This window comes from Aquarana catesbeiana, linkage group LG04 (genome assembly GCF_042186555.1).
Source record: "Aquarana catesbeiana isolate 2022-GZ linkage group LG04, ASM4218655v1, whole genome shotgun sequence".
Taxonomy (NCBI): Eukaryota; Metazoa; Chordata; class Amphibia; order Anura; family Ranidae; genus Aquarana; species Aquarana catesbeiana.
This window is the reverse complement of record NC_133327.1, coordinates 572685154-572701943: the sequence shown is the minus strand read 5'-3', so window position 1 is coordinate 572701943 and position 16790 is coordinate 572685154. Positions and strand designations below refer to the sequence as shown.

Below are 16790 nucleotides of genomic sequence, written 5' to 3'. Positions count from 1 at the left end.
TCTGGCGATGTCTGTTCTTTTAAATGGTGGTAGTTTATATGAACATGTTGCTGTTGTTTTGGACAAGGGGAAAACCTTTTCCATCTTTTCCTTAGGAAGTGGGATTTAACCCGTGAAACGTGTTGAATGTGGATATTTAACCTTTACTTCTTCATTTATGATAAAATCTTTGAGTGGCTTATGCAAACCATGTTATCACATGCATACATGCGTTATGTGATCTCTAACACTGGCAACATGTTTGATTAATCAATCAATTGATTGGTTAATGTTAGGTTATATTTGTTACAAAAATAAACTTTTGATGTTTTATATATAACGTGAAAAACTTGTGGTATCTTAAAAGTCCTAAATGGCTTTTTCTGGAGGGATTTTGTTAATGTGTACTTAGGGATTTTTTCACTGAAAATATCATTTCTATTACAGACAATGCCTAACATTTTAGTTAAAAGTATGTTAATTATATTGATATACAGTAAGTGGTAGACTAAATGGTCTCCCTCGCATTGTATGTATGCAGCTATAATTCCAGCATAGATAGATTCCGACTTAATAATACTAGCTGACTTTACCCTTTCAAATCTCCGTTAATGCAGCTTAGCAGCTTTCCTAATGCTGCTGTGAGTCTTATTGTGACTGCCAACTAATTGGATCTTCTATGTGCAACATATTTTACACGGTAAATCTTTCCTATGTCCATGCTGATATTGGGCATGTATTTACCCCCTTATATAGTAGTCATATCCAACATCTGCAGATTTTAATTGGGTGTTTTTACATGGTGAAGACCAAACCTATACTAGATCTAGTCTGATTTCTAGAAGACTCAAGAGATTTCTATTAGTAGTCCTTAGATTGTTAAAAATCATGTTAGATTATGGCTTGTAAACCTTTTTTACATTTTACAATCGTGCCTAAGGGTTTATTCACACAAGCAGAGTTTGGCAGAGTTGGGCAGAGTTGCCCAATGTAGTTCCAACCAAAAAACAAGGCAGTTAGTGACATTGGGGTTGATTTACTAAAGGCAAATCCACTTTGCACTACAAGTGCATTGCAAGTGCATTTGAAAGTGCCGTCGCTGTAGATCTGAGGGGGACATGCAAGGAAAATTTAAAAAAAGTAATTTTGCTTGTACATGATTGGATGATAAAATCAGCAGAGCTTCCCCTCATTTTAGATCTTCCCCTCAGATCTAAAGCGATTGCACTTCCAAGTACACTTCCAAGTGCACTTATAGTGCAAAGTGGATTTGCCTTTAGTAAATCAAACCCATTGCGATGCTTTTGGCAATGAGGATCTGAAATGTGGCAGGAAGATGCTCCTGCACCATTTTAGAGAGTCATCCCATGAACTTAAGGTTAGGGGGTATAGTAAATAAATAACTTTTTTAGGGGTGCTGGCAGGGCCGGACTAGGAATAAAAACCAGCCCTGGAAATAATTTCATACCAGCCCCATAGCATTATTATACCAGCACAACAGCATAATGTCATTATTTTCTTGTTCATAAAATTGAAAACCATGCATTTTAAAGCATATTTGAAGAGTGTATTATACTCACCAGTGCCCATCAGCGCAGCCTCATCAGTGTCCATCAATGCAGCCTCACCAGTGCCCATCCAATGCAGCCTCACCAGTTCCCATCCAATGCAGCCCCACCAGTGCCCATCAGCGCAGCCTCATCAGTGTCCATCAATGCAGCCTGATCAGTGCCCATCAATCCAGCCTCACTAGTGCCCATCAGCACAACCTTTCCAGTGCCCATAAATGCAGCCTGATCAGTGCCCATTAATGCAGCCATACCAGTACCCATCCAATGCAGCCTCACCAGTGCCCATTGTTGCAGTCTGATCAGTGCCCATCAATGCAGCCTCACCAGTGCCCATCAATGCAGCTTGATCAGTGCCCATCAATGCAGCCTCACCAGTGCCCATCCAATGCAGCCTCACCAGTTCCCATCCAATGCAGCCCCACCAGTGCCCATCAATGCACCCTGATCAGTGCCCACCAATGCAGCCTCACCAGTGCCCATCAATGCAGCCTCACCAGTGCCCATCAGTGCAGCCTCACCAGTGCCCATCAGTGCAGCCTCACCAGTGCCCATCAGTGCAGCCTTACTAGTGCCCATCAGTGCAGCCTGATCAGTGCCCATCAATGCAGCCTGATCAGTGCCCATTAATGCAGCCATACTAGTGCCCATCCAATGCAGCCTCACCAGTGCCAATCAATACAGCCTGATTAGTGCCCATCAATGCAGCCTCACCAGTGCCCATCAATGCAGCCTGATCACGACCATCAATGCAGCCTCACCAGTGCCCATCCAGTGCAGCCTCACCAGTTCCCATCCAATGCAGCCCCACCAGTGCCCATCAATGCAGCCTCATCAGTGCCCATCAATGCAGCCTCACCAGTGCCCATCAATGCAGCCTCACCAGTGCCCATCAGTGCAGCCTCACCAGTGCCCATCAGTGCAGCCTTACCAGTGCCCATCAGTGCAGCATCACCAGTACCTATCAGTGCAGCCTGATCAGTGCCCATCAATGCAGCATCAGCAGTGCCCATCAGAGCAGCCTCACCAGTGTGCATCAGTGCAGCCTCACCAGTGCCCATCCAAGCAATCTCACCAGTGCCCATCCAATGCAGCCTCACAAGTGCCCATCCAATGCAGTCTTACCAGTGCAGGGGGTTTGAGAGAGAAGAGAGCAGCCGGATTACACAGAGCAGGGACCTCCCGCTAACCCGGTGGCCGCTGTCAGGCGAAGTCCCATCTCCTGGCCTGGGCTTCTATGATAGATGTCACGCGTCCCCGCATTGGACCAGTGTGACGTCTATCATAGGAGCTGGGCCAGGAGGTGGGATCTGACAGCGGCCTCCGGATAAGCTCAAGATCCACGCTCTATGTAGTTCGGCATTGCTTGTAATCCCCTTCTCCTCCAAGGAATCCCAATGGACCATGGCAGGGCTGGCCCTGGGCTCCCGAGATCAGCCCCGCAAAGTGGCCCCAGGGCAGGTGGTCTACCGGGAAATTTCTCGATATTGCAGTAGAGATAGACAGACAGTCCAGCCCTGGGTGCTGAATTATTGAGCAGACCTTGCTTTCTAAAGTTTTGCAATATAATTATTTGGTTGTGTAAAACACGATTTCACATTTGGGACATTTAAAATAATCATGGCTTAAGGATGACTAGTTGGAGGGAGGCATTTGGAGTGAACCATTCAGGTACCTCTATGAGCTAGCAGGCTCTTGAAGGAACTGATACGTAGTTTTTATTGACAGCAATAGAATATAACATAAAAAAGGTGGTTGTAAACCCTTATGCCGCGTACACACGGTCGGACTTTTCGTCTACAAAAGTCCGACGGACGCCGACGGACAAAATACGGCTGACAATCCGATCGTGTGTGGGCTTCCCCGGACTTTCAGCTGACTTTTCCAGCCGCAAATCTGACGGACTTTAGATTTGAAACATGCTTCAAATCTTTACGTCGTAACTACGCCGGACCCAGAAATCCGCTCGTCTGTATGCTAGTCCGACGGACAAAAACCCACGCTAGGGCAGCTATTGGCTACTGGCTATCAACTTCCTTATTTTAGTCCGGTGTACGTCATCACGTACGAATCCGTCGGACTTTTGTGTGATCGTATGTAGGCAAGTTCGTCCGTCAGAAAGTCTGCCGCAAGTCCGCCAAAAGTCCGCCAAAAGTCCGTCGAAAGTCTGTCGGACGGGCTGTCGGACTTTTGTAGACGAAAAGTCCGACTGTGTGTACGCGGCATTACATATACCTGGTGAAGTGACTATCCTCAGGTGATACACAGAGATGAAACAAATCCTCCTACATAAGTTATATCTGTCTATCTGCAGTCTTTTTTTTCTCTACATCTGTTCAAAGTGCTAAATTTATAAAGCTTGTCTGAGAGTTATGAAAAAATTTGATGAAGAGCTGAAGTTACGCTCTGCAGAGCTCAGCGAGGAGAGGTCTGCAAGCTGATTGGAGGGAAGGGAAACATCTGATTCATGCAGATAGCAGAACGAAGCAGCAGACAGAAATGACACTTAGTGCTCCTAATTGAGTACACACTATAGAGGGATATGCTTTGTTCAAATTTTATGTCTGAATTTTACAGCTACTTTAAGCCTACTTGGCTTCTGGGATGTATCTTTCCCTTCTGGTATACAGTACATAATACACCTGCAAATTATTTCATTGTTTATTATAGGTTATTTTAAAATGTTGAAAAAGGTAATTCATTCTTTTTTCTTTTTTTTCTTAAAAGGTATCTCTATAAAAATGAATGTCCCTGTTCGTGTCACTGTACCATTGCTTGATTCCACGCTTAATTCCACCATGTCTCTCTTCATGCCATCGGCATTAATAAATATCCCCGCACCTAATGACCCTTCTGTTGTTTTGGAAAGCTTTCCTCCTACGAATTATTATGTCAGGTATGTGAAATTGAAAGGATGCTTATCTTTTTTACTTTTTGGTTTAAAAATATGAACGGATATTGTACAAAATTTAGATTAAACAAAAATGCAGTTTGTGTGCAAATGATGGTAGGCTAAACTGTAATCAGATTTCAGCTAACGTTTTTCCCTTGATACTGAGGCTCCATGCTTAAAAAAACGCCAGTTCCCTTGGCAGAAAAAAATGCTCATATAGAGCGTTTTTGTACACAGTTTAGGAGAGTTTAGTGCTTTTTCTGCCAGAAAGCTCCAATCAGAAATGCAAACTAGAAGGGTTTTTTTTCCTACCTCTAAACGCTGAGCTCAAAATATGCCTGTAATCGTCCTAATGTACATGGACACATAGGATAACATTGAGCTGCTACTACAGGCAGAACACAAAACACCTGTAGAAGCAGCGATTTTTAGGACAGTGTGCATGGAGCCTAATTTTAATAAAGGTACCTTTTGCAGGGCTGCTGATAGGTGGGACCACCGGTCCTTCTGTAGGGGGCCCGAGGACACATAGGGGCCCAGACAGGTGCGGTGTGGCAATTACAGAAACAATGCCCTGTGTGTCCCTCCATCCAGCAGCTGAAAGCCAGTTTTTCTCCCTCTCCCTCTTGTTGACTTTCAGCTGTTGGATGGAGAGACACACAGGGCAAGCTAGGTTCAATTTCATTAACACGTATTTAGGGTGTAACACAATATGCTCCCACCACCAGAACCTCCTCCCTGTGATAGCAGGTGGCGTTCATGTGTGTTTGAGCTTTGCGGTGCACACCCTAATGCAATAGGCTGCGCACACCAATGCCTCCAGTTTACTTTCCCTCACTCTCTCCCCCCTCTTCTTCTCTGGAAGCACTTTACCTTCACACAGGTGTGTCCCCCCATACACAAACACTACAAATGGCTGGAATCCCCCAAATTGTCCCTTTACTAGTCAATGGAGATCACTCCCCCTCCCTGCCAGCTAGCTCATTTGCTTTATTATACTATGTCTATTCCTTACCAGCTGACAGTATTACCCATGCCCATCCGTGACCATCCCTCTCCAGTCCCCTCCTTATGTATCTCTATATAGACCAGGATCGCCCAGTTTCACTCCAGTTCTTCCCCAGTTTTACCCATCCCTCATCTCATACCCCCCTCCCCCCTTCTTCCTTCTCTCCTACCCCATGGTTCTCATCCCCACCCCCCAAATTTTTTAAGGGATTAAGGAAGAACCCCAAGGTGGAGAATCTTACTATTGCTGCTGCTTGTGTGGGTGGGATGTGTACTGCGCCAATCCCTGCTGACCCTCTTCTCCCATTCATCCCATGTGATTGGTGCAGTAAACATCCCACCCACACAAACAGCAGCAGTAGTAAGATGCTCCACCTCACGGTTCTTCCATAACCCCTGCAAAGTGCCGGAAGAGAGCCAGAAACTCTGGAGGGGAAGGTAGAGGGGAGATGTTATTCCAGTTGTAGATTTAGCCCAGTGATAGCTTGCCAGAATAGGTAGGATCTGTGACATAAGCTTCCCTGTGCAGCTCTGCTTGAGGAGACTATATCTGTATTATACCTTACTGCCCCTATACTGTACCCTCTGTACTGCGTCCACTTACCCTCCCCCTGTACTATGCCCTCCTGTCCCACCCGTACTGTACCCTCCTAATCACTGTACTGTGCCGTCCTAACCCCCCGTACTGTACCTTCCTGCTCCCCCATACTGTGCCCTCCTGCCCCCGTACTATACCTTCTTGTCGCCCTTCTACTATGTCCCCTGTACTGTACCCTCCTAACTGCTGTACTGTACCCTGTACTATGTCCACCTACCTTCCCCCTGTACTGTGCCCCCCTGCTCACCCCTGTACTGTACCCTCCTAATTACTGTACTGTGTCCTCCTAACCCCCCCCCCCATACTGTACCTTCCTGCCCCCCTGTACTATGTCCAGCTACCCTCCCCATGTACTGTGTCCCTCTGCTCTCCCCTGTACTGTATACTCCTAACCACTGTACTGTGCCCTTCTAACCCCCCCGTACTATACCTTCCTGCCCCCCCCATACTGTGCCCTCCTGCCCCCTGTCCCTCTCCTACTATGCCCCCCTGTACTGTACCCTCCTAACTGCTGTACTGTACCCTCCTGCCCTCTGTACTATGTCCACCTACCTTTCCCCTGTACTGTGCCCCCCTTCTCCCCCTCCCTGTACCTCCTAATCACTGTACTGTGCTCTCCTAACCCCCCCATACTGTACCTTCCTGCCCCCCCATACTGTGCCCCCCCAGTACTGTACATTCCTGTCACCCTCCTACTGTGCCCCCCTGTACTGTACCCTCCTACCTGTTGTACTGTAACCTCCTGTCCCTGTACTATGTCAACCTACCCTCCCCCTGTACTGTGCCCCCCTGCTCCCCCCTGTACTGTACACCCCTAACCACTGTACTGTGCTCTCCTAACCCCCCATACTGTACCTTCCTGCCCCCCCATACTGCGCCCTCCTGCCCCCCCCCCCGTTCTGTACCTTCCTGTCCCCCTTCTACTGTGCCCCCTGTACTGTACCCTCCTAACTGTTGTACTGTGCCATCCTATTCACTGAATATTCTCTGGCAGAGAGTAAATCACTATCATTTAAAACACATGTACATGGAAGATTCACCTGCAGAAAATGTTTGCTGAATGCCAGATTCCCTGAATAAATATGCCTTGTTATCAGTGTTTTCCAAACCTTGCTCAATTGTAAACCATGATCACAACCTTTGACTGCTGTTACAAAGTATCATGTGCCCCCCACCTACACAGCTAACATATACTTTGAATGTTGTTTTCTATGACCTCAAGTCTACACAAGCTCATACAAACTGTTTCATCACCCTTTCTATGATAAAGGTCGACTGGTAGTGAAGACTTAAAGCGGTATTAAACCCAAAAATATATATATTTTTAATATTGCAGATTACCAACTCATAGATGTGGTGGTTGCATTAATTATTTTTTTTCCTGCGTCCTGCAATGTCCCACGTACCCGGATCAGCCATAACATTATGACCACCCAGCATAACCCGTCGAGGCAAGGACTCCACTAGACCTCCACTGAAAGTGAAAAGTTTCCAACAAATCCATTCAGCCCCCCCCCCGTTCACACTGAATATGACTTTGAAATCATACAACTTCACTTGAAAGTGCATGATTTCAAAGCCGCAGGTCAGTGCCAATTCAGGTATGACTTGGCTGACATCTGTGCGGCTTACAGATGTACAGATGTCAATGCAAGTAACACCTGAAATCGCAAAAAATAGTGCAGGAATTTTTTTATCAAATTGGTGCGGGGTGTAGGGTTGCGACCTCATCCCTTTAAACCCGAACACATATGAATTACACAGGTTCTGAGGCTAATTTAATGCAGTGAATTTAATTACCACCTTAATCAACCACAGAACTTGTGCAATTAATATGTGTTCGGGTTTAAAGGGATGAGGTAGCAACCCTAAGTCGGTGTCCAACTGAATTGAATAGTTCCATTGATGACAATAGGGTGTGACTTTTCGTGACCTTTTGGACCTGTCAAAAACGCGTGACAAGTCACACCTGTGTGAATGGGGGCTCAAGGCTGACTGCTGCTGAACCATCCGAATTTCGATCCATCTATGGCCAGTTTAACTGGGATGAGATTTCCTCTAATTTCCCATTGTGTCTCTAGGACAGTAGGTCAAGGGAAATATCCCCAACAAGACCCCATAATATTCATGGACAAAAACAGCAAATGCTAGCGCTCAGGATACCGGCATAGTGGCTCACAATCAATTCAATAAAAGTAAGTGAATAAAAGCAGGACTGGGAATAAATCTAAAATGAATTATGCAAAGTCCATTAAAAAGGATATATAAAAAATATCCAATCAATTATAGGAAATAATAAAAAGTGGATCTTGGAAGCTTGATGAGGATGGTAAAGTCTATAGGAAAACACACACTAAGGGCTGCTCTTCTCAGGAGTGAAGCCAACTCAGGATACTGAGTTGGCTTAACTCAAAATAGTGGACACTTGAGAAAGGAGCACGCATGCTCCATACGGACTTTGCGCCTGCTCTAAAAACGCGTTGTTTTTCCCCCCGGATTTTGCTGATGTCACACGCTGTTCCACGAGCAGACCATCACCAGCTCCATTGAAGGATACAGCCGGCTTCTTCTATGCCTCCTGTTGGCTTTTATAGCCTGGACGTGGTACTCCTCTGAACCGCTTTAGACATGATTACACCACTGTCAGACGTTTACCTCCTGTGAGCACATCTGTACTTACTTACATGTAAGTGTTGGATAATTTCATTGTAATACACATTAAACATTGCGCTTTTCTGTGCTTTTTTTCATAATATTCATGGAAACTCTGGAGTAAGGTGAAACTGTTGATCATAAACTCGCCATACATTGATTGAATTTGGTATTTGAGTATTGTGACAGCCACAGCAGCTGTCACTCCAGATTTTTCCATTTGTGCTGTACAACCTGAATGAAGAAATTCAGTATTTTTTTTTTGTTAACCTTCAAGCTGACCAATGAAATTCTATCACTTTTTGGCCAGCTATAGCAAGCAGATATCTTTTGTACTGACTGTCTGCTATGGGCAACAGCTCTTTAGAACTAGTTTTGACTATTGAATCCTTTTGCATGAAATGCATTCATTTTACTTTCTTGTTTTATTTGTTGTTTAGCTTGGCATATGTCTAATTTGAAATGTTTGGTGTTCTGTTTAACAGGTCTTTTGGGGGCTACGCCATAAAGTCTGACTATGAAAAACACTCCAAGGCTCTCACCGAAGAGCTGACTGACCTTGGTCTAGCCTATGATACCCAGTTTGGAATGGCAGCAGCCTATAATGACCCCTTTACATTTTTTAAACGACACAATGAAGTCTGGTTCAAGTCCCTAAATTAATAAATCTGGAAAAGAGATTTTTCATTTATTATCTAGCAATGATTATTATGGAGAGACTATATATGAAATTGAATTCAGAATACAAAAATTGTGTATCCTGTAACAAGTGATTATCTAAGAATGTCAGTTGATGACATGAGGAAGAAACACTCATGTATTTCTATTGTATTAGTTTGCTCTGTTTTGTTGGGAAGACTGATGCTGCTTTCACTAAAATAAAGTCTACAACTTTACAATATGCATAATGGTGGTCATACACGCTTCGATAAATGATCGATTGATTTATTTCAGTTGGATCTCTTCTGAAAGTAAAAAATCAACCACAGTTGACAGCCTGATTGATCCTAAGTGATTGATCACATCTCTGTTTCCACTATGTAATCTCATAAGCTGATTAATGGAAATATGATTGTATTCATGAACAAAGCATCTCAGTTCTGCTGATCAGTGCAAGACGATCAATACTTTTCACCCTTTGTGATCAACTCAGTTTGTCTGAATCTGATCTAAGTACAAAGGCCTTCCTGACCAGATACAAATTATTAGGGTAAAGAAATGCAGGTGATGAATGTGAGACAATTATGACCCTACAAAGGTACCATCCCATAAAGAACATATACCATACTGGAATTTGTGTGGGACTTTACATGTACCTTGTAGGGTCTAATAAATACAAAAACTATTGACACTTAAAATATACAAACCTTTATTTAACACATACAGATAGTTTGGTAAAAAGGTGAAGACAAAATTGGTTAAAATCACAGTTACAGTTTAGTTGTCCAGGCTGTTGTTATCCTGGCTGAAGATACCGGAAAAGTAGCCTACGCATTTTGCGGGCTGACCCGCTTCATCAGGGCCTCAGATTTTAACACAAATTATATATATACTGCAATGAAATACAAAAAATTGTTAACACAAAAATTCATATTAATATTGAAAAAAATTCATTAGATATTCCAACAATGTTGTCTAACAATATTACACCTAATTTTTACCTCTTTTAATAATTATTTATTGAGTCTACCAACTAGATTATGATAAAGCCTGTTGTATGCACCATAACAGAATGTGAGGGGAGAGAAATTTGTGTTAAAATCCGAGGTCCTGATGAAGCGGGTCAGCCCGCGAAAAGCGTGGGCCACTTTTCCGGATTCTTCAGCCAGGATAACAACACCCTGAACAACTAAACTGTAATGCCCCATACACATGGTCAGATTTTCCGACGGAAAATGTGTGATAGGACCTTGTTGTCGAAAATTCCGACCGTGTGTAGGCTCCATCACACATTTTCCATCGGATTTTCCGACACACAAAGTTTGAGAGCAGGCTATAAAATTTTCCGACAACAAAATCCGTTTTCGGAATTTCCGATCGTGTGTACACAAATCCAACGGACAAAGTGCCACGCATGCTCAGAATAAATAAAGAGATGAAAGCTATTGGCTACTGCCCCGTTTATAGTCCCGACGTACGTATTTTATGCCACCGCGTTCAGAATGATTGGATTTTCCGACAACTTTGTGTGACCGTGTGTATGCAAGACAAGTTTGAGCCAACATCCGTCGGAAAAAATCCTAGGATTTTGTTGTCGGAATGTCCGATCAATGTCTGACCATGTGTACGGGGCATAACTGTGATTTTAACCAGTTTCGTCTTCACCTTTTTTTTACCAAACTATGTATATGTGTAAAATAAAGATTTGTATATTTTTAAATTTCAATAGTTTTTGTATTTATTAGACCGTACAAGGTACATGTAAAATCCCACACAAATTTGTTCTAGTATGGTACAGATACAAATTGGGTTTAGGTGTGTCCTCATTTTATATAGTTTGGGTAAATCTAAAGATGATTGTATGGAAAGTGTACAATCAGATTGTATAGTGTAAGTCCAGCTTACATCGAGAGGAAGGTAAGGTATGGCTATTCTATTAATCACAAACTTGATTTTTTTTTTTTTTTATAATCAGTTTTTATTGAAGTTGAAACAATAAAAAAAAAAAATAATTAAGACGATTACAATAACAATGAGAAAACATAGATATTGTAACATTATAACATACCACAAGGATTCAGAAGGGCAAACAATTCTTCTGAGGTAGGTAGGAAGCCATATAACGGGAAGCAGACTTGATTGTTTTAATGGAATCACGCATCAATCGCATAATAAAATAAAAACGTGTATAGCCACCATTAACCTGTCATTTTAAATAACCAACCACATTTGATGGAAAACTGGTCATTACAGAAACTTTCCAATATATCTAAACCTAAATATTAAAAAAAAATGATTTATTCTTTATTGGCTTTTTATTATTGCTCTCTGTGCATGCTCTTTCTATTTAGACTTTTGTTTGATTTGTAAACTGCTTATTAAAAATTACCCCCAGCCCTTCTTATAGAAGAGGGTAACAATGCTGCCTTTCCATTATTAGCATGTGGTAGTGTACTGCATTGTGATGTGTCAGTGTACAGAGCACCACCATCAAATCTCAGCTTCTATCTCAGTACTGCCCACCAAACCTTTTATTGTCAGAGTCTTGGAATAGGCACAGGCATGCAAATAGCACCATAAGTTTGTAGCCGTGATGCTCTGCCCAGGTCCTTGTACCTGACACATGCATACCTCCCAACTTTCTGAGATGGGAATGAGGGACATCTATTAGCAAAAGTTTGTAGGCATAGGACACACCCCCTGCCACGCCACTCCCCCCCCCCCCCCCCCTTTAAAAGAGAATTATACAAAAATGATTGGTTAAACCCACAATTGTTTTTTTTTTTTTTTTACCACCATTATTCCTTTATATTAAAAGAAGAAAAATGCAACAAGTGCAGCAGGGGCCGCCCCCTTGGACTTAGAAATAAGCAGAAATAGGAGTAATGGAGTAGGTAAAATGCAGGAGAGTGCCACTTTTATTGAGTACACAATATATAATAAATTTTATAGACATGAACAGTGACATTAAAATATACAAAGTATACCAATGATCCAGTTAATACATAGATACATATATCAAACCCAAAGCTAATAATCCAGGCACTGCCAGAGTCAAGCTGAGGTCAGTCCATGAAGATTTGTAGCATACATCCCGACATGTTTCCTACATTTTTTGGTATATATTTTTCCTTCATCAGGGGAGGTTTACATTTGGGTGACTTTATCTTTATCTGCAACATAGATACAGTCACATAGGGGGGTTATCTACGAAAGGTAAATCCACTTTGCACTGCAAGTGCAAACTACAAGTGCAAAGTGCACTTGAAATTGCACTGAAAGTGCACTTGAAAGTGCAGTGGCTCTAAATTTAAGGGGTAGATCTGAAATGAGTGGCAGCTCTGCTGATTTTATCATCCAATCATGTGCAAGCTAAAATGCTGTTTTTTATTTTCCTCGCATGTCCCCCTCGGATCTACAGCAACTTTACTTCCAAGTGCACTTTCAGTGCAAAGTGGATTTTCCTTTAGTAAATAACCCCCATAGTATTTGTATGACAATACGTAAAACGAAAGTAGTTTTACATAGTGAGCTAAATGTTTTTTTTGGGCTTAAGGGTACTTACATACAGGGTTCATTGAGGGACATGGGGAAATAGTAAAAACAATTGTGAGGATTCCACGTTGGCTGAGAGAGACCACACAGACAACATGGGTGGACAGGCATGCAATTCTGGGCCAGCCACTGATTCACATACACAGGAGACACCCTGATGGCTACAGTCACTTAGTGCCTTATCTGCCTCAGAACCTGTGTTTGGGTTTAAAGGGATGAGGTGGCAACCCTAATTGGCACCTGGGGCAGTCATTGAAGCTGATAGGAGGTGTATACAATGGACCTGGAGCATTGCTATCACTATTGCATTGTTTATAGAGATGCTGTTACCACGTAGCAGGGCAAAGTGACAGTGTTTCTGCAAATAGCACCCCCTGACCCCTTTCTATTTGTGTTACCTGCACTCCCTCCCTGATCCTTACTCCTCCATAGCTGGTGCTGATATCTGCTGTGTCGGCAACCCTGGAAAGCAGTGACATCACACCTTCCCCCGACCTCCCACTTCTCTTGGCCATGTGTTAATGCTGCATAGGTCATTTGCTCCCCCCATACCAAGGAGCAATGGGTATTTTTACTGGCTGCAGAGGAGAAAGGAGCGGCGATGCAGCACAGGTAAGGTGAGTATACACATACACTCTAAAACACTAACAGGTCTGCACTGACAGGCTGACTGAAGCCCTCTGCTTCCTACAGTATGGCAAGAAGGGAATTTGGAATACTACATCCCTACATATGCACTTGAAAGTGACCCTGTCAGGTTACAAAAAAAGCTGCTGAAAGTTTTCCGCAAGAGAAAAGCTCTTATACTCATCACTGCGGTGGCCGTGGCTCCTACCTACTCTCCGTTCCTGCATTGTGGCCTCCATAAAGCCCTTCAGCATTTGGCACTTCTGGGAGAGTCAAATACTTGTGTCCCTATCGTGGTTCCATCCGCCAACCTCTACATCACTACAGGACTCCACAGGGCTCATATATTGCTAGCGGACACAGGCATCCTGCACTACTGGAGATGTTCAATGATGAAGACACCGATGCAGAGCTGGAATAGAGCAAAGGTAGGAGACACAGACCACTGGCCAGGTGAGTATAGGATTTCTTCTGCAGGATTTTTTCATAACCTGACAGGCTTGTGTTAACCACTTGACACCCGCGCTGTAGCTGAATGACGGCTACAGCGCGGACCTGAATTGACGGCCTCCCCTGTGCACGCGCCCTGCGCGCGCCCTACAGGGCACGCTGTGATCACCGAGTCACTGAGACTCGGGTGATCAGCGATCCGAGTAAGGGGCCGGTCCCGGCCCCTTACCATGTGATCAGCTGTCAGCCAATGACAGCTGATCACATGATCAAAACAAAGGCTCTGTGATCCTTTTTTTTTCTCCTCCCGCTGACAGTGCGAGGAGAAAAAAGAGCCGATCACTGGCTTATCAGCAAGGGACATCGGTCTCGAAGAGGAAGAGGCAATTCTGCCTCATATGTGCCACCAGTACCCCCTGCCAGTGCCACCTGCCATTGCCACCTGACAGTGCCCACAGTGCCCACCAGTGCCACCTATCAATGCCCATGAGTGCCACCTATCCATGCCTACAAGTGCCACCTATCAATGCCCACAAGTGCCACCTATAAGTGCCCACCAGTGGTGCCAATCAGTGCCACCTAGCAGTGTTGCCTATCAGTGTAACCGATCAGTGTCCATTATTGCCACCCATCAGTGCCCATCACTGCCACCCATCAGTGCCCATTACTGCCACATATCGGTGCCCATCAGTGCCTCCTCATCAGCGTACATCAATGAAGGAGAAAAATTACCTTTTTTAAAATTTTATAACAAAACATAAAAAAAAAATATTTTTTTTCAAAAATTCTGTCTTTTTACATTTTTTTAACAAGAATTAAAAACCGCAAAGGTGATCAAATACCACCAAAAGAAAACTCTATTTGTGGGAAAAAATTATAAAAATTTCATTTGGGTACAGTGTTGTATGACCGCGTAATTGTCATTCAAAGTGCATCAGTGCTGAAAGCTGAAAATTGGTCTGAATAGGAGGCAGGTTTAAGTGCCCAGTAAGCGGTTAAGCAGCGGTCAGTATCAAAACTGAGAAGATTTGGTTTCAGTTCAAACTGTATGTAAACCGCTAAAAATGAACTTCTCTTATTTACGCTCTTTTGGTCTGTTAGCCCCTCCCTGCAGCCCAATAAGTGAGTGTTAACGCTGAGAGGCGGCTTCCTGATCACTGTGATTGGCTGTTACCTGAATGAGAGCCCGGCCCGCTGGCTCCTGATTGCAAACAATGACCGTGAGCTGGAACCTCGAAACGCCATGAATGCATATGTGTGGCAGCTGGGTGCTAAGACTCACCTGTTGGTTGCATAAATGCATAGCTCCCAACTGTCCTTGATTTCGAGGGACTGTCCCTGATTTGGAGCAATGTCCCTCTGTCCCTCTCTCCTCCTCATTTGTCCTTCATTTTGGTCTGATCTAAATAGTTGTATAAAAAATGCCCTTTTTATCTTCCAAAAAGTGTTTTCCAGTGCTAAACCTTTCATCCAATTTCTAAATTGCTGCATTTGTACATTTTAAAAGCCAATATAAAGGAATAGTAGTGGTTAAAAAAAAAAGCCCTTCTGGAGAGGTGGGGGCACTGAAGCGCCAGAGTGCTCCCTTGTCCCTTCCCTCCTCCTCCTGTTCGTGTCTGGTGGCGGTTTTCCGCTGGTGTTCTAGGGAGAAAGGCGCCGTTGTGTTTCCTGCTCAAGCCCCTCCCTCCTCCTGTCAGAGAAGGAGAGCAGCCAGCCGGAGATGAGATTGGAGGCAGAGCGGCTGGCCTCTGTGTGGAGAGAGACCAGCCGCGCAGTGACATCGCGCGGGGAGGTCCGTGCCTGACACGTTCTCCTCCTCTCTGTGTCTCTCACTCCTGCCTGCTGTGAACTGCTCTGCTCTCTACCCGGACGGTGTGGCTGCACACTGTCCTCTCCTCTCCAGCTGCTGCCTGGGTATTTTTATGTACCCTGATGGAGGGGGGGTGACGGTCTGTCCTGAGGGGTCTGTACTATTGGAGGGGGGGTCTGTACTAATGGAGGGGGGGCCTGTCCTTGGGGGTCTGTACTAATGGAGGGGGGGTCTGTCCTGGGGGGGTCTGTACTAATGGAGGGGGGTGGCTGGCCTGGGGGTCTGTACTAATAGAGGGGGGGTCTGTACTAATGGGGGGTCTGTACTAATAGAGGGGGGTCTGTACTAATGGGGGGGTCTGTCCTGGGGGGTCTGTACTAAAGGGGGGTCTGTACTAATGGGGGGTGGTTTGTCCTGGGGGGTCTGTACTAATGGAGGGGGGGTTTTCCTGGGGGGTCTGTACTAATGGAGAGGGGGTCTGTACTAATCAAGGGGGGGCGGCCTGGGGGGTCTGTACTAATAGAGGGGGGTCTGTACTAATGGGGGGGTCTGTAGTAATGGAGGGGTCTGTAGTAATGGAGGGGGTCTGTACTAATGGGTGGGTCTGTCCTAATGGAGGGGGGATCTGACCTGGGGGGTCTGTACTATTGGGGGGGGGTCTGTACTAATGGAGGGGTGGTTTGTCCTGTGGGGGTTTGTACTAATGGAGGGGAAGGTCTGTCCTGGGGGGGGGTCTGTACTAATGGAGGGGGGGTTTCCCTGGGGGTCTGTACTAATGGAGGGGGGGTTCCTGGGGGGTCTGTACAAATGGAGGGGGGTCTGTACTGAGGAAGGTCTGTACTGAGGGAGGGGTTTATACTTAGTGCGGGTTCTGCACTGACGGAAGGGGGGTCTATATGTAGTGGAGGGGGGTCTGTACTGAGGGGCGACTATAGTTGGTGGAAGGGGGGTGACCCCAACCCTAGTGATGCCAATGCAGCTGCGGGCTCT

General features: G+C 44.7%; 1 protein-coding gene across 1 annotated transcript in view; it reads left to right on the top strand.

Annotated features, from left to right (window-relative positions):
* LOC141140665 (heme-binding protein 1-like) overlaps window positions 1–11665 on the top strand; it is a 32951-nt gene extending 21286 nt beyond the window's left edge. Inside the window, exons 3-4 of the mRNA XM_073628066.1 lie at window positions 4275–4443; window positions 9184–11665. Of these exons, the coding sequence (XP_073484167.1) occupies window positions 4275–4443; window positions 9184–9361 (347 nt within the window). The 3' untranslated portion in view covers window positions 9362–11665. The remainder of the gene's footprint in view (window positions 1–4274; window positions 4444–9183) is intronic.
* Window positions 11666–16790: the final 5125 nt, after the last annotated feature.